Consider the following 24,352-nt stretch of genomic DNA (forward strand, 5'->3'; position numbering starts at 1 on the left):
GTAATTTTATGCTATTTCCCCTAAGAAATAAAAGAGCTGGATTTCATTCCTTAAATGACACGAATATTTTTATTTTTCATTGCGCATCATTTACCAAATTTATTTAGCTTATTAAATTGCACTTAAATCGTAATAAAAATATCAGGTCTTATTTCCTATTAATCAGATACTTGATACAGATCATTGAGAGGGGATGCCATTTTAATGTCTCCTAATTACCATGCTGTTTAGGTCACTGGAGACCAGGGAAGATCCCAAACGATGCACATACCCTGCCTGCTTCTAATCTAATATCTAATATTTACTGCCATCAGATAACCCATGATGAATCTGACAACATGATGCTACTTAAGTTTTAAAAGCAGAGCTCTCCACTGGCAAATAAAAAATGAAACACTCTAGGGCTGACTATGGCGTAAAACATTTGTTATATGAGATGCGCCACTGCTTGGAAATGACCAAACGTCAATGCTGTCCACCGTGCTGATGTGACCTGTCCTACGTCCAAACGTCCAGACGATGGAGACCTATTTGTCGGGAGCTGTAATTGGCTCCTCCCTTGAGAGCGTAACCCGGGGCAGCCTTTCTGAATTGGGCCATGGTTACCCGTCAATTTACATGGACTCTGATGTCAGTCTGGCCACTTTGCTATATTCTGGAAGGTGCCTATGACTGTATGCAGCTTTCCCCTCTGGCTGTAATTTCCATCGTGCAAATTACAGATGTGTGACTATGACATCAGTTCACATGCCGGGGGTGATCAGTCCCTGCCTGTGTTTTTAGGAGATCAGACGGTGGCGTGAACTCGTGGTTCCGGCCCGCGGATCCGGCTGTGCCGTTTTTAGCAGGGCGAAGCTCTCGGGACCCCTGGGGCTTTAATCTCTGGCGGGCTGGCCTCGTTCTGAAGCAGCCTGAGAGCGGCTCTCCTGTGTCAGCATCCGGAGAGTCGTCTCGCAGGGGAAAGCCTTGGCTTCTTGAGGTTTGCGCCTTTTTTTTTTGGCGTGAAATCCGCGTGGGGCCCACCGGGCTCACTCGGGGCCGCCAGCCGCTGGAAATGCCCGACAACTGAGGGAGAAACAACGCTGCATGGCGGATGAAATATTATGTAAATGCTGCCATCTAGGCTTCCCGCCACTGGGTCTAAGGGAATCTCAGGGCTTTTCATCTAATAGTAATTTTGGATTATCCCGGAGGCACCTCTAACATTCCCGTTAAAGTCTCGGAATAATGAACCCAAACGGCACTTATTTTGGGTTGTTGTTATATTTTCCAGATTTGCTCATCCTTTGTATCGGCTCGTTTAGGGAAATGGCGTCCTGCACAATTAGCCAAACACGTCGATGGTTCTGCTTGGGAGTCGAGGGTCAGTGAGATGGTTTTCCACATCCACGCCCCAGTCATGTACGTATGGAGATGCAGGTTGTCCCCGTGGATGTCCTCTGGCTTGGCAGTGTAGCTCCCAAAGTGCATGAGAGCAGGAATTTCCACATGGGTACGTCTGTATAACCGTACAACAAAGGACTAGCATCCTGTGCACTGAGTATCCTGCCTTCATGTTCCAGATCACACTGATCTTTGTTGTTACTAATAATGCTTGAATTAATTTAGTATTAGAAGTATTAGATTGACGTACCAGAGATTAAAAGGCCATACACCCAGTAACTAGCCGCTAATTAGAAATATTTGTAACTCTTCAGGCTACGATTCCTTAGCAGATCTGCCTAACTCCGCATTGTCTTGCATTTCACGGGCTCTTCTTTCAGTATAAATGGGACTAGAATGATGGAATAACAGTTTTCTTATATCTGGGTTTCATGAATGTAGTCGCTGTGCTTTTTTCACTCGATCGTTCGAAGGACATATGGGGTACACCACATTCCCTTTCGGGAAGCAGAGGATGGAGATGTGAATGAACCGAGAGCGGCAGGGCTTTAATGAGTGACCTCAGGTCACTGTGTGCTCTAATATATCTGCTGGTTAATTATTAATTAGCTCAGTCATGATGCCCCTTGATTAAATATACACTTTCACTGAAAGCTGGCTCGAAATGAGATAGTTATTACAAAGTAATTGTACTCATAATTTATACTGATTTTATATTCAAAACAAGTGCTTTGAGTATTTTTGTGGCTACTTTTACTACTGATGTGTTGCATTTAATGATGAAATATTATTCTTGTCATGATGTAACGTTTTAATCATCTGTGAACCCAATCTCCTTCCCTCTCTCCCATCCATCCATCCATCCATCAATCCAGTCATCCTTCCCTCCAATACTGCTTATCCAGTATGGACTCACAGGTTATATAATTGCCTCTTTTCCAGCTCTCACCAACGTGAAACTGTGGGCCATCGACCGGCAATGTTTCCAGACGATCATGATGCGGACGGGGCTGATCAAGCATGCCGAATACATGGAATTTTTAAAAAGGTGAGGGACACTTCCTGAGGGCATGTCACGAAACTCACATCTCCTCCCTGCTCGCAGAAGGTTCCACCAGTCCCTGGTGGAGAGTCTTTTCATGACAGGGAAAACACATCTCGGCGTTTGCCCGGCTTTTGATCATCACCGTGTGATTTGCATAATGGTTGACAGAAAAGAAGAGGAGATCTCAAATCTAGAAAAGCTTATTTTACATATTAAAGAAAGAAACAAACCTTATTAATGTGGCAAGTCAGATGAAAGAAATTATCATCAAAGAGTATGAATCATTGCATAATGTATGTTTCGTTGTTTGAAGCTTGGTAGCAGTGTGTGATTATTGTAAGTGATAGCTATTTTTAGCTGCACGTAATTCATTTTTAAAGATTATTGTAGCACATTCACATGCAGTAATGTATTCCCTATTCTACACTCACATAATCTCCTTCTTCTCTGGTGTTCTTGTTTAACACTGGTTGATGTCGTAGAATTCTATTTCCTCTAAATCCATCAATCTAGATTGCCTTTAATGCACTTATTAAAAATGATTTGTGATATTTCGGGATGCTTGGTTCTTCAGAAAATGCCAGTCTCCCCCTGCCGACCCCCAATACTCCTTGCAACCCCACAGAACCTCGAAACATTGTAATGGTCTGGAAATAGTAGTGGATGATCATTAAACCTCAGTGACTGCATTAGAATGCTTCAGTTACCCATGATCTAAAAAGTGAATTGCCAGTGAATGCATCGGTACGGGATGACAGGGGAAGCTCCGTCCTCGTAATGCTTTTAACTTTGCAATTGTGTTGCACAAAATTACTTTCTTTAATCAAATGTATATACCTATACAGCTATGCATAGCTATAAAATTTAATTTGAAACATTATTGTATAATGTAAAAATATAAATTGAACTGAATGAAATAATGTCCCAATGATTAATTAATAGCTGTCTCTATCGTTTAACCACACAAGAAACAAAGACAGGTTTCCATTTGGGTCTTTCCTAGGGTCTTATTAAGGAACATCAGAAATATTAATGTTTAGTATTACATTCCAGTATGTAGAATTGATTTAACAACCTTAAGGCATTTTATGTATTACTTATGTAGATTCTGTAAAGACCTTATGAATTGCGTATAAAAATATCATAACTACAGCCCTCCTTTTTTTACTGGATGACAAATCCATATACACCCATCTTCTGTTTTGTTTGTTTTCAGTTTGAAGTAATATTGATTTGATGCCTGACTACTTTTTAATTATTTTGGAAAACCACAGCACATGAAGCATAGAAATCATGGAAGATTAGGCTGTGGCTTTTTTTTTTAATTTTTTTTTTTTAAAAAGCCTTTAAAAGGTCATTCTGTCAACCGTCAACAGTTCCTCCATAAATATCTTGTACTAGTGATTTGAAATATTGAACATTCCTGTTGTGAATGAGGCATTTTACAAATCTGTGACTGTATGCTATTACTGCCTACCACAGTACATAATATTATAGAGTATCAGTATAGTATTAACCAGTTAAACAAATGGTTGAGTTAAGAAACAGGAGTGCTTTTAGCAGCAAAGACAACGGGCTACAATGTAACATATATAGTAATCAGTAATCAGTACTTAACTCTTCCACCACAAGTCTACAAGTGAAGAGGAATGACAATCACAACAATTGTATGTTCATGGTGGTTCTTCTCTATTGGCTGTATAGTCTGTAGTAAACATTGTTCAGATGAAGAACACCAGTAAATACCTACTTATCATATTATGCATACCTTGTGTGCATACGAGAGAAAATTTAAAAATATTTGTTTTTTACTTTACGATGGTATCTTTACTGGTATAGGAGCCGTATTTTGGTTGCATCTCACTGTACGTCGCCTGGAACGTTCCGCAAGACGGCGGGGCCACGCATGCTTACTTACAAGGCTTTCAAAACGGCTCTTTACTGGAAATCGCCTGACAGATGATGTCACGCACTGGAAAGGCGGGCATTGATTAAAGTGAAGTCAGCTTTTAGTCGTAATGCAAGATGCCTTTTGTGCATTGCTGGCTAAAGAGAGCCCGTAGTCTCACATAAATCGATGGTCTCACTTTCCTCCTTCCGTTATGCTATGGTAATGGCGAGGTTATTAAAGTCTTTCTGACAAGTTGGACAAATATTGCATTTTTTTTTTGCTCTCACTCAAACATTATGCCTGAATTTATATGATATGATACTGAGAAAAGTGTACATTTAATTATATAAATATACATCATATATCAATATGTATTATGTAAGGTAGTCAATGTAAAATATTTAGTGATTCTTTTTTTATATGCTTCTCATAATCCTTGTTCTATTAAAATATATATTTACAGATGATATTATATGTCAGGGTTATGAGGCATTTGCTTTTCCTATGTAACCTCACACCTAAACCAAGGCTTCCTACGAGAGCTTAAATCTATTCACACTCTCAGTCCCAGGAGCTTTTTGAAGCTACGCTTTAAGAAAAGTGACAAGTCCTCAGCTCCAAAAGTAGCTATAAGTGTTGCGAAGAGATCTGTCAACTTGTTTACTTTTGACTGTGTTTGCTTTCAAGGCATTGTGTGAATCTAATAATCATCTGCCTTTGGATTCTTGGGGGTTTTTCCAAGTGTGTCATCCCTTTGATATTGAAGAAACAAAGACGTTAACAATACAACTCTGTTCTTCAGAGCTAACTTCAAAAAGACACCGGAAATGAGGAGTATAGAAATGCATTCCTTTTCCAGGTCTAACGTGCTAAAAGGTCAGGATTAATTGTCAAAGTATCCCATGTTCCTTCCTAAGTAGCAGCTCTCAACATTTTCCAACATTCACGGGCTTAGGCTTGACACAAAGGCTACTGATACTGTAAGTCTCTGGGTTTTTAGAAGGTAGTCAAGGCCATCTATGTTTATCTAGGTCTTCTATATGGCTTTTTTTTACAATTACTGACATTCTTCAGGGGAAGGAGTTGTAAGCAAATAAAATCCTTATAGATGCCAGGGAAAGTTAAGTGGGAGATAATCTAAAGTGAGGCATATTTTCCCCAGTACATTGTAATCCTTTTTCCATTTAGCCTTTACTTAGGTATGGTAACATACTACTTCTTTGACACAGCATGCATACATGTAATAAGCAATGAATACAGCAAAGTCTTGCTGCAACAAGATTGTAGTATATCTGTATGCTGAATTTCATGCTGGCAGGATATATATACAGTACCAGTCAAAAGTCTGGACACGCCAAGCTGCCTAAAAAGGAGAGCGATAGTGTCTCATCACATGACCTGGCCACCTGACCTAAACACAGCAGAAATGGTTTTGGAGGAGTTTGACCAGACAGTGAAGTAAAAGTGACCAATGAGAGCTCAGCTTATGTGTGGGAGCTCCTTCAGGGCAGCTGGAAAAGCATCCCAGGAGGCCACCTCATGTAACTGGCATAGAGGAGACAGTTGGGGTTAAAGGCCTTGCCCAAGGGCCCAATGGCGAGATAACCCTGCCGAACACGGGATTTGACCCAGCAACCATCTAATTCCTAACCCACAGAGCTGCCCCCCCAACAAATTATTTTTTAATTTAATACTGTTTTGGTCAGTGCACAATTCCAAGAATGTTATTTTATAGTTTTTATGTCTGTGTAATTATTCTAAAATGTAGAGAATATTACAAAATGTTGACTTGTGTGTGTGTGTGTGTGTGTGTCCAGGGCCCATTATTATGTGAAGAGTTCCTCCAGGTACTACAGTTATCTCCAGTGGCAATTCTAGCCCATTTCAACTGGGGGGGGGGCAGACTGAGACCAGTGGTTCAGTTAGGGTCAGATGCATTTGACCTTAATGTCCTACATGTATTACTTGCACTAGATTGCCAGCATTAAGAAGCAAAAGACAATTATGAAAACCGGTAAGCTACTTATGCAACGCTGTGCAGTCATATTTTACAGATTTAACAAATACGCAACTCAACACTGATTCATTGTTTAGACTGTCTTGCTTCCACAAGCTTGATTATTTTTTTCTGTCATTAACTTCACTTTTCACCAGCTGAAGGGACTCCACCACCCGTCAAGAATAATGTGCTTCTGTTTGTGTTTCGCCTGTCCCCAGCGCACAACATATACAGTATAAATGTAAATAATAATAATAGCAATAATAATACATTTATTTCAGACTCAAGTAGCATATGCATTTGCAACTTGTATCACAGGCCCCTTATTATCACAGGTCCTCCTGCCCCCCCCCCCCCAGAACCGCCTCTGTAGCATACCGGGGGGGGGGGGGGGCTCTGAGATGGCCTGGCACGGACCCCTGTGTAATTGTGTTACGTAAAAGGTTGGAAGATGCATGACTGTATTAATCTACATTTCTGGCTTATGAGGACCTTACAGAAATAAGCAAAAAACTATTAATTTCTAATTATATTCCTAAAACTGAGAAGTGTTTGTCGTTTGGAGGGAGGTGTCATGGTAAGTCTGGGATGTAGGGATGCTGTGACTCATCCGGCCATTTTCCCCGGCTGTAATATACCACTGCCCTCCAACACAGTCTCTGAATATCAACCTCATAGCCATTATTCCCAGCCATGTTAATTAAAGGAGCAATCCCGCAGTCATTCCACTCTAACTGTCACGCCGGTTCTCTTCTATATTGTTTCATCAAACCCTAAGCTAATGGAGGTAGCTTCGGCGTGATTAGATGTTAATCCTTCAAACTCTCTGTCTGCTGCAGCGTTCCCACGTTCCAAGGCCTTCCGGAGGAGATACTGAGCAAGCTTGCCGACGTACTGGAGGAGGTAAGGTTTGAGGATACTTCGCATCAAACTGAATCAGTGCTTCATTTATGCAAACATTTACCGTCTTAAAGCAGATAATCCTCCTTTTAGACGAACTAGGTCTATTTCCATTATGTTAGACTTAAGCGTATTTTATAGGATAATATATAGATTAAGAAAATGTTCTGTTTGGCTGGGAAAAGGCAAATTAAAACCCTCTCTATAACAAAGGCATTATATACTAGCCGTGAGCTATTAGCACAGATGTAGTGGCATGAATAATGATATGACTTTATTTTCTGGCTGTGCAGTGCTTGATGTTGGTTTATTAAGTGATCAAGAGGTATTACAAAAAAAAAAAAGATTTTTTTTGAAAAATAAATGGTCTAAATGGTCAGAACAATGTTTTACTGTGATGCCCGCTAAGATGGTGGAAGGTTAATAGAAATGGACTTATCTAAAGCATGAAGGTGTAACCTTCCGTGGAATGAGATTGCTGCGGGTTTTCAGGCTGACATAAAACTTAATGGGTAGCTATTTGGGGCCAGAGGTTTTGTTTACATGGTATGGTTCAAAATCTGAGCTCATAGCTTTATTTTTTGCCCTCAAGATTGTCTCCAATATTTGTGCCCTAATCTTTCTAATTTAATGTTTAAACCAGCCACAAATATTAACAGCTTATTAGCGCATTAAATTCCACCTGTTTGCCATCTATCATAAATACTTATAGTCTCCTGAGTCTTTTTGTAGGACAGGAGATAGGGAAGAGTGCAGGGGGGTCAGTGAGACACGCAGCTGTGTTCCCAGAGGTCCTCTTTGTGCGTGAATGTATAAGCCAGCCGCTCTTCAAGCTGGATATGAGCCTTCATGGTCCCATGGAGGTGTTAGAGGCTCTGAACAGGATAAATGGTGGTGTGCGTCAGGTGGTTACTTCCGAGACGAGTGCTGCACATCCTGCTAACATGACAAGGCAGGGTGTGCTGAGGGTTACACCACTCGAGTGCTGGACAGATGTCCATTCCCTGTCTCTCTTCGGACCTGGTTGATGGGAGTTTTACTTGCACAAAAATGTTCTGAGGGCAGAAGGATCAATGATTGGTTCAGAGGGATAACCAATTGAAATTGTAGAGGAAGTAGCTCCCAGCAACTAGAGGAGGTGGGACTGGCCAATCAGTTGGCTTGGTCCTGCCTCCTCTAGTTGCTTGGACCCACCTCCTCTGCAATTTGATTGGTTATCTCTCTAAATGAATTGTTGTTACTTCTGCCCTCAAAACATTTTTGCGTAAGTAAAACGCCTACAACCTCGAACCTTCAAGTGAGTGTCGTCAAAGTTTGTCGAGAGTTTGTGCACCACCGCCTTCCTGTAGTATAAAGCTTGGCAAGGTTCTACTATTGTCATTAACTCAAGAGGTTCTTGGTCCATATTGAAAGCCTTATATTGTTTTATTTGAACCCTCAGGGATCTTTTCCTTTGCAGTTTTATGTGCCACATTGTTTCATATTATTGAGCTGAGAGACATGAACACTTTCTGAAGTGCAGGAGACCATTTCATAGGTTCTGAAATAAGTAGGAAGCGGAAGAATGATAGTATCTGTCTTGCATTTCCATTAATTGGGGTTAGGGTTAAGGTTAGGATCCTTTTAAGCTGATTTTCCAGAATTATATGAGCTTTTCAGTTGCAGCTTCTTATGTTGGGTTAATAATTATCCCGCTAGCAGATATAGCATAGCTCAAGCAAAAGGATGACCCAGTGCCACCTTCTTAACAGCAAAACCAGGAATTTAACCTCCTTACTCTGATTCCTATGCCTTACAACTCCACTTTCATTTCTTAGCCCCTGGGGTCGTCCTAATGTCAACCAAGTCGGCAGGCGAGTATCACGCAGGGAAAACGACAGGCTGGTGGATTCCAAAGAATGTACATGACCCATTTTCTGCTAATTAACTAAAGATCTCCAGCAGTGTGTCTGTGGAAACCCATAGAATATCAATATCAATGTTAATTACACAGATCCCATGGATGGAAGGCTCCTATAGTTGTACAGTCATTCATAACATATACACACACACATCACGACTAATACTATACCTCTGCTTTGGGAAATAGGAAAATTAAAATAGTGTTGCTCTAACGTGCGTAATGTTTTTCGCTGCTCACAGCTGTTGCAGTCTCTATCACGGTTCAATCTCTGCTGCCTGGAAACTTTTAAATGAGACACTAGAAGCAAGACTTAAACCAAAGGGAGCTGGAGATGGCGATTAACACGCCGCAAGAATTGCGTCTAGAAGAATTCCGAGCCAGTGAGTCACCTGCGAGAGGCGAGTCCCTCGAGCGTGACGAACGGAAGACCTCCGTCTGAAGCCCTGTCGCCAGAGCACTTTACTAATCCCAACGCTTTCGTTCTCAGATCACAATTATTCATTATAGGACAGCAGAGCTGGGAGGAATTCTTAAATGCAAGGGGTATTTACACGTCTTGTCGTGCTACGTCAAAGTCGATCGCAGTATGAAGCAGCTATATGATTAAATGCCGGCACGGTTTGCCTGCGGGCGGCGCGCTGTTGTTTACGAGCGCATTAGTCAAAACGCTACGCTAATCACCTTCCCACGACTCAGCGAAGGAAAATGGAACAATAAAAGTGACTGGAGGTTTTCTGTTGAATACCGCCCCGACGTCGATAAGCTGAAACTGTTGTATACGAAGAATATGTGATGTTTCTCAACCTAAAGATCAGTCGGTGTGGAATATACGATTAGGGAATTTGCATTAATTGGATAAAAGCCCCGATTGGATAAGTGTTTGCGGAAGGGGATGGATGACTTAAAACCCAGCAGTCAAATTAGACAAATAATAAAATGTATTTTGGGGAAGAGTGGAAGGGTAAATGTAAAGCTGAGAACAAGCAAGGAAGAGGATTCTGGGAATTTGAAACCAAGAGGGTTTTTAATAAACGTGGTTCAAATTTTGACTTTGGTTAATCCAGTTGTGAACCGCCGCCTTAAAATGATGAAAATGCCATAATTAAGTGAAGGACTACTGGCAGAAGTTGGAAACAAACCAGGCTGTTCTTGGTGCCTCAGTGTGTCACGCAGCAGTGTCCCCTATGCCATATTGTCCTGTTTTCCAGAAGCCTTTCTCTGTTCAACAAAGAGCTGCTCAATCAAAGGCGTGACACAGGGCAGGATGTTACGAGAGATGCAGTAGGGGATTTTGATAACTTCAACAAGGCTTTCTTGGAACCACTGCAGTTCATTACCGAGTAACATGAACACCGTGCATAGAACTACTGTAGGCTCTCCCTGCTGTCTACTATATTTTTTATCATCACATATTAAATGTTAAACTTCTGCGTTAGGTCCCCACAGATTTTTTTTAGTATTAATAATCACTGAGTTTACTTGTAGCTAATACTACAGGGATTTAAACCTCTATTGAAAGTCTCTGAAATTGTAAGGTACTTTTTTGACTATTCACGTCTGTTAACCTAACTTTCTAACCGACTAATCCTAACCTCATTTTTCAGGTTGTAAAAATTTTATTTTTCTTTTTCAGCCAGGAGCACTTGCTATTTTCATCATCCTGATTATATCTACACTATTGCCCCTTATTAATGAGCCAATCATACAGCCCATAATCATTTTTTTTTTTTAACCCTGGTTTGTCTACAGACTCTAATGGTCGGACTCAAACTGCAGAACCTGCTGTTTCAATAATGGGATTTTGGCCAAAGTTCCTTTATCCGAAAGAATTGATGTGAATGTTTAGCCCAACCGGGTACCACTTTTTCCTTAATTGCCGGCTCACAGTTTCCTCAAAATGTATTGCGGTAATTAACACAGTACCGACATTACGGTCTACAGAGGAAGTGACCAAGGCACTTGCGCTTGTAGCGGTTAATGGCTACACATGCTCTGCATGGGGTTGAAGCGATGACCTCATTCCTCATCCGACAGTGTGGCTGAAAACACCGGCTGTCCTGTCATTACCGCCGCCGGCCTACTTATCGTACTTATCGAAGTGACATATTCTGAGGCCGAAGGAAGCATCTCGTTCTATCATTTCATAAACATTCAGAGCACAGAAGATAACAATGAAATGAGCTGCAGGGAAAGGCGACAGAGGCCCCGCCATGTTTTCCAGCTTCCCTGGCAGATTTAGCCGCGCATAAACAGCTAACGGCTAAAAACAGTGCGGTGAGCTAGAGCTGTTTATGAGCTGGGCACGTGTGGCGGACGTGGGACAGAGTGTGGGCTGAGATGCGGCCAGTTCAGGCTGAATGAATAACAGTGTGCGGCTCATGCCCAGAGCCGCGTGTTTCGCTTCGGGCACTTAAGTAGAGCCGGGAAGGTCTCGATTGTTTCTGCTCCCCGACATCTGGGGCCTGTCAGGAGGTGGGCGGAGGTTCCCACACTGCTCCGAGCAAAATGAAGAGCCGCGTGTCAAAAGTTCACATTTTTCCATTCAGTGGTGGGGGGTGACGGAGGGAAGGCCAGTGGAAGGGAGTTTGGGGGAAGGGGGGGGGGGGGTTCCGGAAGGCTGCCTGGTTCGCAGCGACGACCTCACTTATTGCAGTCTGGCATCCAGCTAACAGATGTTAAGTCTACCTTATTAATAATTAAAGGAGAGCGAGAGCTGAGAGCAGCTGGGGCCAATCAATGCGGCACAGACATCGGCTTCAGATGGGCGATTTAGTAGCGTGAAAGCCGCACCACCTGCGTCGTTAGCCTGTCTTGTGCTTCCTCGTTGTACTATTTAGCTATATGTATTTATTAGTATGATAGAATGACCAATAGATCAACAGATTGATTGATCATCCAGAATCAGGTTTATTGGCCAAGAATGTTCCCTACATAGATATAAACACTGTTAAGACAAGACAATCATCTTACACAGTCCAGTTGATGTATCCAGTGTGCAAGAGTGCAGTGCAAGGAATGTTGGAATAAATATTTGTACATAAGAATACAAAAAGTACAGTGAGATATTTATGACAATGAGGTATTGCGTGTTAATGGGGGGGACAGGGGCTGAGGCAGATAGATTGATTTAATCCTACTTTTTGTTACTTTGTTTTACTGGGATGTGCAGGGATGTGGGTTTGCATGCATTTTTATTTATCTGCTTCAGATTAAGTGTCAGTAACATTCATTTTAAAAATTAATTTTGTGACATTACACCCCATTTACAGGTATTGTCGTTATCCTCTTACGTAAAGCTCGTCTCTGAATTACTTTTTTTTAAATGGCAAATGTATTTCTCACCAAATTGTAGGGACATTAAATAATGAAGCTGAATGTGGTATTTTCCAGCTGATTTAGAACGGAGGTGAATTTAATCTTTTATCTCATGAATGGGTCTAGCTAAACATTTATGATGGAGAGAGAGATAGTTTTTCTTTATTCATGAGATTCGACACAATTCTTGCTATTGTTTGAGAGCGAGTTCTCACTCGCTCTTCTGCCCCCCTGGTCAGGCTACCGCCCATCCTGTCCCTCACACCTGGCAGCGGCTCATCCCGCCGTCACATGAAAGCTGGAGGACTTTGCTCTTCATCTCCGGAAATGTCAGCGCTTTGGTCACGGCGACCTCGCTCATGTTTCGTGTTTTTCCGCCCCTGAATGGCGGAGCCGGTGTCACCCTCTCTGGCTGGAGTGGCCCTGAGACAAGGGCAAGAAAAGGCCCCGCTCTGTGAAATGTGACCGGGGTGAAAGAGGGAACAAGAAAAAAATATCCCGGGGTCGAACCCGAGAGACTCGGCTGTCTGCAGCCGTTTGCTTCCGAGGTCAACGTGAGAATCCGCTTGCTGAAGGATTCGCTAAGGCCTCACTCAGGCTGTTTACTCCAAACCTGTGAACAACCATGCATGCCAAGGAGGACCTTCAGATGGTCTCTAAGCTTTGTAGCTAATGGAATGTAGGGAGGTCATCCACAGTGTACTCAAAATGCCTGTCATAAGTTCAGTTTAAGATCTGTGGCAAATTATGAGGAACAAATATGAGCACATCGGTAGATTATTTCACTGTTATTATTCTTATTTACGTATGGGTGGCATGATGATGTAGTACTTAGCGTGGTCGCCTCATGCCTCTGAAAACCCAGGTTTGATTTCTCACCCCAACTCTATGACATTGTGTTTGTGCTTTGCGATGGGTTGGCATCACATCCTGGGTTGTTCCCCGCCTTGTTCCCTGCGATGGGTTGGCATCACATCCTGGGTTGTTCCCCGCCTTGTGCCCATAATTTCTAGGACAGACTCTGCAACCCTGTATAGGACAAGAGGTATAGAAGATGAATGAATAATTAATTACTTCTTTCTTAACTGTACATCCTCATGTTTGTGGTACAGTGAGAAAACGGGAAGATTATGCGATATGTTCATGAACAGTAGTGTTCTGGCTTAGACATCCAATTAATAGGTAGCGATTTGTTTATTCGCTCATTCATCCTCCGCTAATAAATGTCAGACATTGGATGGGATGTTTCCGCGGCCCCTCAGAGGTGCCCCCTCTTATAAATCAATAGCCCCATTTCCTCCGCTCGATTTCATGTTAGGTTAGTGCCGGGATTTTGGCATTTCCTAACAACTTCCTCTGGAACCTGACAGCAGTGTCCTTACAGTCTGAGCACTGTCAACAGTCACTGATTAATCTGAAAATGGAGGTGGATTGATTTTTGAAGTGGATGTGTATATTTTTCCTGTGTGTGTCCAAATGTTGTTTTTTTTTTTTTTTTTATTAATCCCTTTTGGATGTTTTCACTCGATAAAAGGTTGTATAACCTTCCATGAACATTTCTTTATTTTTGCTAGTCACAAGTGCATTACTTGTAAGTTTGGCGCTACTGCTTAGTGTTTAACAGCACTGGGCTGTACTTTATGGCTGGTACACTGTACAAGACGAAGGGAACAAAGAAGTAAATGCCCAGCTTGTTACTGAGTGTATCTATTGATTTTTAACAAGAACATGACTAGTGACAGGCTAAGACATACAGTCCTACCAATACAGGCCTGCCTTACTTTAACACACAAGTTACTCGTTAGTAAAATGTGAAATGTTGCGACTGAAGAGTTAAACAGACTGAAAGAAACTGTAACAGATATATAAAATGTAGGTTGTTAAAAGATTAAACCCCCTGCATTTTACTGATTTTTACTGGTACACTTGTGCGTGATTATATAGTAATTATGAAATATGTAATTATGAAGATTATGTAAAGTCTGTATGTCTTTGGTAATGGCATGATTATAAAATGTGTGGTCAAGGAACAAAGAATTGAATTAATGTTTTTGTCTCTTTAGAATAACACAACTTATGAACTTTGATAATATTCTGCTCGTGAGCACTTTGCAGCCAAATAGGCTATATATTAATTTATTTATGCACTTAAGTCTGTCTGTCTGTCTGGTTTTGCAGCCGTTTATGGTACGAACGGTCCAGACGGCTCAACCCTATGCTTGGACACATGGTCCCATGAAAGCTGATCATTGTCCTTCTCCTCACTCTTTGTTTTGCACTCTTTGTCCCTGCTTGGTCATCTCAGTCCCACTAAAAACTGCTCTGTTCCACGATGAAACTGCCATCTCGTTCAAAACACTACTTTTCACATTTAGTGTCATATTTTTTGAACGGATCTTTCACGTCTCCCCTGCTGTCCTTCGTTTGCGAGTTTATCGACACCAAGCAAAACAAAATGAAAATGTGGGGAAATGTTTTATATTGGAGGCATTCTCTTTTTTTGACACCACCTGCCATTAAGGTGTCTTTGATTTTGACTCACAAATATATCAAATTATCTCATTTAATTTCCTTTATATGACAGATAAGGAAATCTTAGCTTAGAGCAATTTCCATTTCAATTCTCACAACATTCAGAAAATGCATTTTCAAAAACAATCAATGTGAATAACTTAAAACCATTTTCAGGAACAACATTCACAGACAAAATTGATGCCCCACTTTTTAAATCTGAACCTAGCTGTTACTGTTTGATATCACTGCTTGTGTTTTGTGACTTATGCGAAAACAATTTTTATACCACAGACAGAGCTGACATGTGAAAATTATAATGTATCCATGTAAGTATAGTGGCAGTACAGCTAGCACTGTTATGGGTGTGATTCCTGCTCTGGCTTTGCGTCTGAGTTTCTGTGATCTACCTGACCTTTTGTGGGTTTTCAACAGGCACTCATTCTTCTCACAGCCCAGAGTCACGTCATTAGGAGAATTGGTGGCCCTAAATTGCCCATATTACCTGAGTATGTGTGAGTGTGTACCTTACAATGGGCTAGCATCTTGTCCTCAGCTTTGTATCCTGTGCTTATTGGCATAGGCTCAAGGTTTGCAATGGAACCTCGTGGTTTACCAGTTATAGAGGATAGGTGGACAGAAATCATATGTATTTGGGCAGAGCCATTATAGACTAAATAGTGTGGACGATATGAACATGTGAAAAGGAGTAGTTGCACTTGTCTGTTGTTGGATGAGTGGATGAGTATGCCCTGGTGTTACTGGCCCCCGATTGCTGGAAATCATAAGCAGTAGACTCTAGCATGTCCTGCAGACAGGGAGACTGAATTGTGCAACCGGCTCATGAAGAGCCCCGTCTTGAAAAGCTCTATGCCACTGATAAAATGTTGATGCTCAGTAGCTAATCTGTGATTAGCTAAATGCTAAAGATTTGTGTTAACAAATGTTAGCATGCCATATAGCTTGGAGGTGTGGTACAGCCCTGCTGTCTCAGGGGGACAGCTGGGGAAGTTGTCCCAGACCCTGGCCAGGGGGGAGTTTTCAGGTGGAAGGGGTTGTGTGTCATGGGAGCCTGATTGAAGTAATTTTCTCCCGAGCCCAGGAATTATATGCGACAGATCTGGCCTGGTAACTGTTGCACATTCACAATGGTATGTGCAGTTGTATGTGTGATCTTAACAAGGATTTCAGGTACCGTAATCTCTTGTGTATTGAGGAATACCTTTTTGCACCATCCTCAGAAAGTGTCATAGGATTGAGGCTTTGTGCTGGTATAGGGGTTCGATTTTGAAAAGCTGAACAGAAGTCAGTCATTCAGAGCAGAAAATAATCTGCATACGATTTACAAGGTGCTTAATTTCTGCCCTCCAACACAAATTGGAACCGAAATGTCTTCTGGTGAGTCTTTTCAGAAAACAAAAACTTGCTCGAGTGCCATATAATGCAATTTGTTTCGGAGGAAATTACTTGGTTATAAGAAAAAGAACTCTAGGTGGAATTTTCCTTTAATATGTTTAGCAGCTATAGTTATTATTGCGGCCTGCCTGAGTTTTGCAGTTATTGCAGCAGGCAACATCACTGGTTTGAGAAGAGGGCTTGCATCAGAGAAGTTTAGGATCAAATTCCCAGGAGGTCTTGTTGGTGTAACTGAGGGCAAGCTAGACTTGGCTTTCTTCTGTAAATACCCAAGGTATTTACCCTGCTGTAGATACAACTGCCTGCCAAACAATGCTATGGCACTATTATTATTATTATTATTATTATTATTATTATTATATGTCTTGTGCTGGACTGGCACCCCATCAATGGCGATGACTCATCATGACCCTTTTGTGGATAAGCAGTATGGAAGATGACTGGAGTAACATTGATGACAGCATTGATACTGGTTACTGGGACAGTACAGTGGAGTAATGTGCCCACTCTTCCTGCAGACGCACTACGAGGACGGCGAGTACATCATCCGGCAGGGTGCCAGAGGAGATACCTTCTTCATTATCAGCAAAGGGAAGGTGAGATTCCAGCGAGGCCTATCAGCTCACCCTCACCCATTATTAATGATGATGGAGGTCGCTGGCTCTGTCCCCTGCCCTCGGAGCACAAGGTAACACTTTTCAGATTCGATTACAGTTCCTCTGCCAACAGGACAACCCTCCCTCCTCCTGCTCCGATTGGCTGAGATTTATGAACAGCAAGCATACTGTATGTAGGATTAGCACCCTGGAGTGACGTTGACGTCTGTCCCAGGCTGAAACTGGTATTCTGAGATGTTTTAGGTGTGTGACATGGGGACTCCTTACTACAACAATGCTAGTTTTCAGCCATGGCACATGGCATTTTAACAGTAATGTTAATATTATCTGTAGCAAGGCAAATATGTAATTGTAATTTGTATTGAATTGTAATTTCGATTGAATTTCAATTTCAATTGTAATTGGGATAATTTATTAATTTATTAATATCGTGACTCAATAAGTAGCATATTTGGGGGGTTGAATCCTGCCTCCGGCTGTGTGTTGTGGTTTTTGTTCTCCCCCTGATGCACAAATTTCTTCCTGGCACACCATCTCCATCTGATATATCTGAATTGCCCGTAGTATTTGTGTGCATGCCCTGTGATGGGCTTCCAGACTGTTCCCTGCCACAATGCAACCCTGGGCTCGATTTGTGCTATGGAAGATGGACAGATGATGAAATGTTAGCACAAGAAGTTCCCATTTCCTTCGATGAACAAACAGACCACTGAATGGTATTCGGGTTAATGCTAAAGCTTAAATCTCAGCTTCCTGTGAGACTGTGCTATTCACACGGCCGCCCGTTTTTGTGCCTAAATATGGCATGTAAACCTTATTAACCATTTCCCTCCTGTATTGTTTGACCCAGTCGTCATTCACTCTGCACGGAAAGTTCCATGGCTCCAGTGGCCTCACTGCACTGTGGGCAGCTACGCTCTGGGGAACCTGACATTGTCTCCATTGGCAGGTGAATGTCACGCGAGAAGATGCACCCAACGAGGATCCGGTCTACCTGCGGGCGCTGGGGAAGGGAGACTGGTTTGGAGAGAAGGCACTTCAGGGGTAAGGGTGTTTCAGCCCCCCAGGGCCTCATGACCCAATGGGCAGCAGGGGACCCCCCCTATCTGATCAGCCTGTCAGAATAGGTAGGAAGATGAAATATGACAACTCGGTTAATTAAATCTTGCTTAAGGTCTTGAAAAGGGTGAGAGGTTTGTACCGCAGAACTAGAGATAAAGAAAGCAGGAGGCAAGCAGCCATTTAGTGGAAAATTTCAGGGCATAATTAGTCCCAGACGGTATAAATTTGTGCTGTTGAGTTTTCACTCATGGCTGTTGTGTTCAGCCTCCTATGCCTGTCCCAGTGTTAGCTAGGAATCAAAAGCAAAGACGCAAAACAAACACAAGCTAATGATAAAAGAGCCAATTATACTGGGAGAAACGTATGACAGAATGGAAATAACTGTGACAGTAATTCTCATATGACGATATGGAGTAAAAATGGTTCTTCACCTCACTTTGAATAGCCTACACTGCTACAAGTCATGATGGTAGGCAAACTAAAGTTTAACATTTTAACAATACAGGTGATTTAACAAATCATTTCTTTGTTGTAAAAAACACGGTACGACTTTAATCTTGCCAGCTACAGCTTATTTTCCAGGCCCTACAGAAAAAAAACAGATCTGCTTTAATGTCAGAATTAGGACAGACATGATAAGGTTTTGTTTATAAATTGGCTGCATTTATCTATGAGGACTGTGTGCTGGAAATGTATTGCACGTGTAGCACACTGGCGGTAATCGAAGCACAAAGATGAGAGGAGAGATAGCAGAGCTATAGGGACACCTTGTGGTTGAGAGAAGAGTAAGCGACGAACTTAACACTACTGGCCTGTGGGTGGTAGTTACATTCCTGTGTATGTGTGCTCACATTCTGTAAATATATAGTCAGTATGTGCGCCATAGGAGAGAAAGGGTTCACTTAAAACCAAAGATTGCAACAAGAAAACCACAACATAGAATTGGGTTTGGGTCACTTATGTTAATTTACAGTTATTTATTTACCAGCTGCTTTTTTGTCTTAAATGACATACAAGTGAGATGTGATCACTGTCACTCTGCCCAGCAGGGGATTTGAACCCATGAGATTCCAGACATGGGCGTCAGGCAGAAACCCGCTGAATGACGCACCACAAGCTTCAGTTCACTACGAATGAAAGAGACCCCCCGACGGAATAACAAAAAAGCTCGGCTAGAAAAGCAGAGAATCTGACTCAACGGCTGAGACTCTGTGGCCATCTAGCTGACCGTGTATAAACCTCCATTAAAGAGGCTGGGTGCTTCGGGGTCAGCTGGGCTTATTACTCGCGCTGTCTGGAGGCATGGAGACAGTGATCAACGGGCAACACAAGAAATCAGGCCAAATCAAACCAGAGATTTTACTGGTCCTGATTATTGCCATATATATATATATATATATATATATATATATATATGTGTGTGTGTGTGTGTGTGTGTGTGTGTGTGTGTGTGTGTATATATGATATGCACACACACAGACGGGCACATGCAAATATTAAACGAACGCAGAATGCGTAGAGATATAAAAATGCCAACACTCTGAATTGTTCTAGTCTTAGCTTGATAAAAGCTTTTAGCAGTATGCCGCGGTCTCGTTGCACACTGATGCAATTTACAATGTTTTGTGGCTGAGCAGAATGGGGATGGTAGTTGTCTCCCCTGTGCGTGACTGAGGGGGCGAGGCCCCCTGCTCGCCCAGTGCCACATTAGATCAAAGACGGGCAGAGACCGGGGCGAGCTTCGGCTCGAATTAAGCAGAGTCGGTTCTGCGCTAATGGGAAGGTTGCATGCGGAGACCTGCTGCCATTGGCCAGAGCAAAGGAGGGCCGTACCAAGGGGAAGCCTCTTTGGGGGGGGGGGGGTCTTTTTATCAGGCAGGAAGCAGAGTAGGTGGACACTGAATTCAGCCCAGGCACTGCCTATAATGTGAAGGAGGATGTGCATGAGGGGGGTTGGATGCCCTCAGCCCAGGGTGTTGGTCAGTCCCAAGCTTATGCTCATCGAAAAAGCACAGCGACACCTGCTGGTGATGTACATACTGGCAGGTTTTAGCGAAACATCGAGACCTCCTATTCCTCTGCACCCCCACTGGAAAAGGTACCACATAGAGACCACATAGCCACTGCTAGACACTTTGGGCCCAATGGAAGCATATCATATTGGGCCCCCTACCCAGACCAATCCGATTATGTTTTAGGGCCCCTCAGGATCCCCTTGGAATCGTCCTAACTATCCCCCCCTTCATGGTGCCCCTGGTTTGTTGTCCTAGCGCATCCCCCCCCCCCCCACCCACATACACATTGTATGTCAACCCCGCAATGTTTCATGAATCATTACACCCCCACTCCATATTTGTGGTTTACTCAGATAAGAGTGTGACATAGGTGGAATGACCCTGATAGCCAAGGGGGGGGGGGGGGGGGGGGGGTGCATTACTGTATTTCTCATAGCCAAAGGATTAGAGGCCGACTGGATGATCTGAGGTGTTTACCAGAAAGGTTAAAATAGTGTGATGAGGTTGTGAAATGCAACAAGAACGACAGAGAACGACAGACGGGAACAGGAGAACCAGAACAGGAGAACCGGAACAGGAGAACAGGAACAACAGAACAGGAACAAGAGAGGGCAAGAAGCACAAGAGCAGGTTGACGGACCATAGTCTGCAGGTCTGAGCCTTAATGAACATTACAGTTTTGTCTGATATTTGCTTTAGCTCTTTAGTTAATCAGTTATCATTTCCTAGTAACAATCTCATTTATCTAATTGTTATGGCAGCCATTGTGTTTCTGGGTCTTTTTTATCCTTGGAGTAGTTTATTGACATACAGAAAACCTATAATTGAAGTGTCCGGAACGAGAGGAGTATTATTGCTTTCTGTGTAATTACAATGTTTCATTATTTTTTTCAGTATTATGATAAAGGATCAGACTCATATTGGGTCTTACTGTATTTTTATATAACCACTTGGTATTATCTACTTTGTTACAGATTGCTTTGATGTTCATCTAAGGACGGTACAGAATGTAACATGCTAAATATTTCGCTAGTTTATTTTGAGGGGTGCTATCTTTTTAAAAGGTTTTTTTTTTATCTCTTTTTGATCCGGCGCCACAGATTGTATGACAAGGAAATCTTGAGCGTGAGCATGTTTTACAAAACAATTGGCCCTCGAGAAGAGGCTACCGTGTTTATCCAAGGCTGCGTCTTTTATCTCTCACAATATTTACAAAGTGATTTTTCTTCTCTGAGCGATTAACAAGGGTTGCAAGGGTTGAACTGTGGAGGTGCACTTGTCACTTATTTGTTTGTTTATTCTTTTTAAAAAAATGTATTTTTACTGCTGGCAATGTAACACAAAAAATCATATTTCCATGCTGAAGTGGCACCTCCTTTTCTCTCTCTCTGATGCTGTGCTTTGAATGCACAACGCAATCCATTTAAAGCGTACATCGGGCGGGTGATCCATACGACGACCGATCGCTCTTTGCCCACTTCCTCCAGGGGCATTTCCTGCACTTAGAGGATGCCCACACACTATCGCACGCTTCAAGGGAGCCAAGAGCCTCGTGACGGAGGGATGTGTCAGTAGCTATTCCCCGGATGCTGACAGCGAATCGCTATGCAGAAGGTGTCCGTAACTTTCCAAAGCCTGAAACACGGGGATGCCATCCAGATGGTTTGCCCCTAAGTCGATGGTGACCTGGGGGGGGGGGGTTAGAGGGGAGAGAAGGTCCCCATGGCGTCACAGGTTCTTATTTTATAGCTTCTTAGCTTTTACTTTATCCGGTTGACAATCTTGCCCTTTTCGATTCAGAGAACATTTACCGTTAATATGATTGGTTTTGAAGAGGCAGTTGTCTGGATTAAGCTGTCAGTACGAGCCGCTTCTGCCCTATCTCCTTTCGGCTGGTACTCCATAAATTCCCTTAGATGTGTACAGTAGGTTTTCTATTTATCGCAGTGCATATATCATCCTGCCGTAAGCCATTGAAGCCATTGAAGCTTGATGTTGGTCGTGGCCTTACACGACCGGCTTTAAGTCAGAAGGGATCGCATCATCGAGGTTCCCGTCCTGGATGGAGGCTGTCCGATTTGAGGTTCTCACTTCATAGTAAAATTCTAGCAGCATGCAGGCTCTGCTTTTTTTTGACAGACACGGGTCTGTTCGCCTTTGTGGGGTCTGAGGCGTGTGCTTCAGTTGACGTTGCGTGACGGAGGACATGCTGTTAAATTCATGGTGTGCATCCGCAGTGCTGAGTCTGGGGTCATCTACTTTCCTGGCCGATACTTCGATATCATTTACAATGCATCTATACTCATCTATACTAGGAGGGAATGTATATAGTACCCAGCCATTAGGATCAGAGCCACTGCCAGCAGTATTAGTGCTTACAGATTGGGTATGCTGATACCCTTTTTGGTAAGAAAACACCCCACGTTTTTAGCCCAGTCCTTAAAGTTCATTCAGTCACTGGCATGAGCTAGCCTTTGCACCCGATTAAGCTCTTCCTTAACTAAGGCCATTGTGTCTAATTAATGATTTGTAAACAGGATTTCCAAACATAAAAGTTACATAACCAGGGATCCTTAATGGCCCAACCGATTTTAACAATGAGATCTACATTTACCTATAAAGTACTCTAGCTACTGAGTCGTTATGGTATATTTTTCTGCTGGCCAGGGAGGGGGGTTCCCTCTGTATATTTTGCCAAATAGGTTGGTGGTGAGCCTTCAGATGCTTTGGCAATCGCCATTGACCGGTTGGTCACCAATGAAATAAAGAATTTTCCATTAATCATCCCACGATCAACCTCGAAACATGCCACAATCGAGGCCTCCTCACCTGGAGTCACTCTCGTCCCATTACGATAAATCAATTCATCATTGCTTGTTGCTTATCGGCTTCATATGAGCAGCAAAGCAGGTCGTTTCAGGGTGGTTTATTTAAAATGCAAGGCAAGGCAGTATACCCTGGTTTCCATGGTGAGAGAGCTGTTCTAAAAGTAGATCGTGACATTTTTAATGTGTAAATTCAGTCGCTGAATAAAGGACTCTACAGAAATGCAACAAAAGGAACGCCATGAGCTTTAAACAAAAGGCAGATGAGTTCCAAGTGACTATAGCCAGAAGGGAGACTTTGGTGTGAAACGATCAAGCTTGTCAGCAGTGACCAGGCACACAGACATAGCAGCAGCCTCTGGACGTGGTCGAAAGCAGCGCTGATTGACCAATTAAATGTTTTAGTTAATGATCATTCGTCGGGTAGAGATTTGTAATTTGGTGTGATGTAGCTTATGAACACTCATTCTGATGTCATTCTGATCACCCAGTACCACGTCGCTTTAAACGGTAACGCAAAAATGTCCAGCTCACAGGTTATACAGGTAATATTGGATAATAAAATCACAGGTGTAGGACACATTCAAATGACCAGTGTGCGACTGAAGTTTAATCATCTCATCTTCCAGTCTTCAAAGGGAATATAGTTTGTGCTGTTTTGGGTAATTCTTCCGGATGATTTTTCTGAATGAAGACCAAGCAGGGTTCATCCATGTTACGTGTACTAATGTGTAGGGCCATGTAGAGACTTTTCAAGGAGCAGGTGATAGACCAGTGAAGTTTTCTAGCATGGGGGTGGGGTAGGGCAGGTGCTCCCCCTCGGTAAAAATTTGCGTGATCGTCTGCGATTAATCGCTAAAGGCACTTTAAAATTCATGCAAAGGGGCCAGGCGGCCCCGATTACCCCCGCCCCCCCACCAACCCTCAGCATGTCCCTTGGTCTTTCAGGAGGACCTCAGCACATAAAATGTTTCATTCACTAAATTCCAAACTGGAAACTAGTTGCAAACTTAATAAGGCAGTAAGGGGGTAAAACTCCATGTGCAGTAGGTTGGTGACTCCTTATCTAGCCAAAACAAATTGCAAAACCCATTTCTGGTGCTCAAGCATAGACTTTAATTTACGTTACTGTCAACCCATGTGCACATGAAGGAAGCCAAATCAATGTGTTGGGTCAGTGAAATAAAATAGGCATTTGAGTATACTGTGCTGAGGCAAGCTACTGCCCCTATTCAATATCAGTGCTGGAAAGAATTTATCTGATTAGCTTTTCAACTGCAAACTGTCTTTAGAGATTAACGGGAGATGAAATTGCACTTGTAAACTAATTTATTTCATTTTGCAAAACTAGAAGTATAATGTTTTTTTTGTCGGAGATTAAATCTTACCCGAATATCTTAAACAAACATATATTAATTCCTGAAAGACACAACTTGTTTTCTTCGTGCCAGAAATCCTTTGCAGATGGCA

At 42.5% G+C, this 24,352-nt stretch overlaps 1 protein-coding gene across 2 annotated transcripts in view; it reads left to right on the top strand.

The window, feature by feature from the left end:
- prkg1b (protein kinase cGMP-dependent 1b) overlaps window positions 1-24,352 on the top strand; it is a 101,547-nt gene that overhangs the window by 56,362 nt on the left and 20,833 nt on the right. For both annotated transcript variants that reach the window (XM_023830889.2, XM_023830888.2), the window contains exons 4-7: window positions 2,326-2,431; window positions 7,158-7,221; window positions 16,882-16,959; window positions 17,930-18,024. In XM_023830889.2, the coding sequence (XP_023686657.1) occupies window positions 2,326-2,431; window positions 7,158-7,221; window positions 16,882-16,959; window positions 17,930-18,024 (343 nt within the window). The remainder of the gene's footprint in view (window positions 1-2,325; window positions 2,432-7,157; window positions 7,222-16,881; window positions 16,960-17,929; window positions 18,025-24,352) is intronic.

The sequence above is a fragment of the Paramormyrops kingsleyae genome, chromosome 20 (assembly GCF_048594095.1).
Source record: "Paramormyrops kingsleyae isolate MSU_618 chromosome 20, PKINGS_0.4, whole genome shotgun sequence".
NCBI lineage: Eukaryota > Metazoa > Chordata > Actinopteri > Osteoglossiformes > Mormyridae > Paramormyrops > Paramormyrops kingsleyae.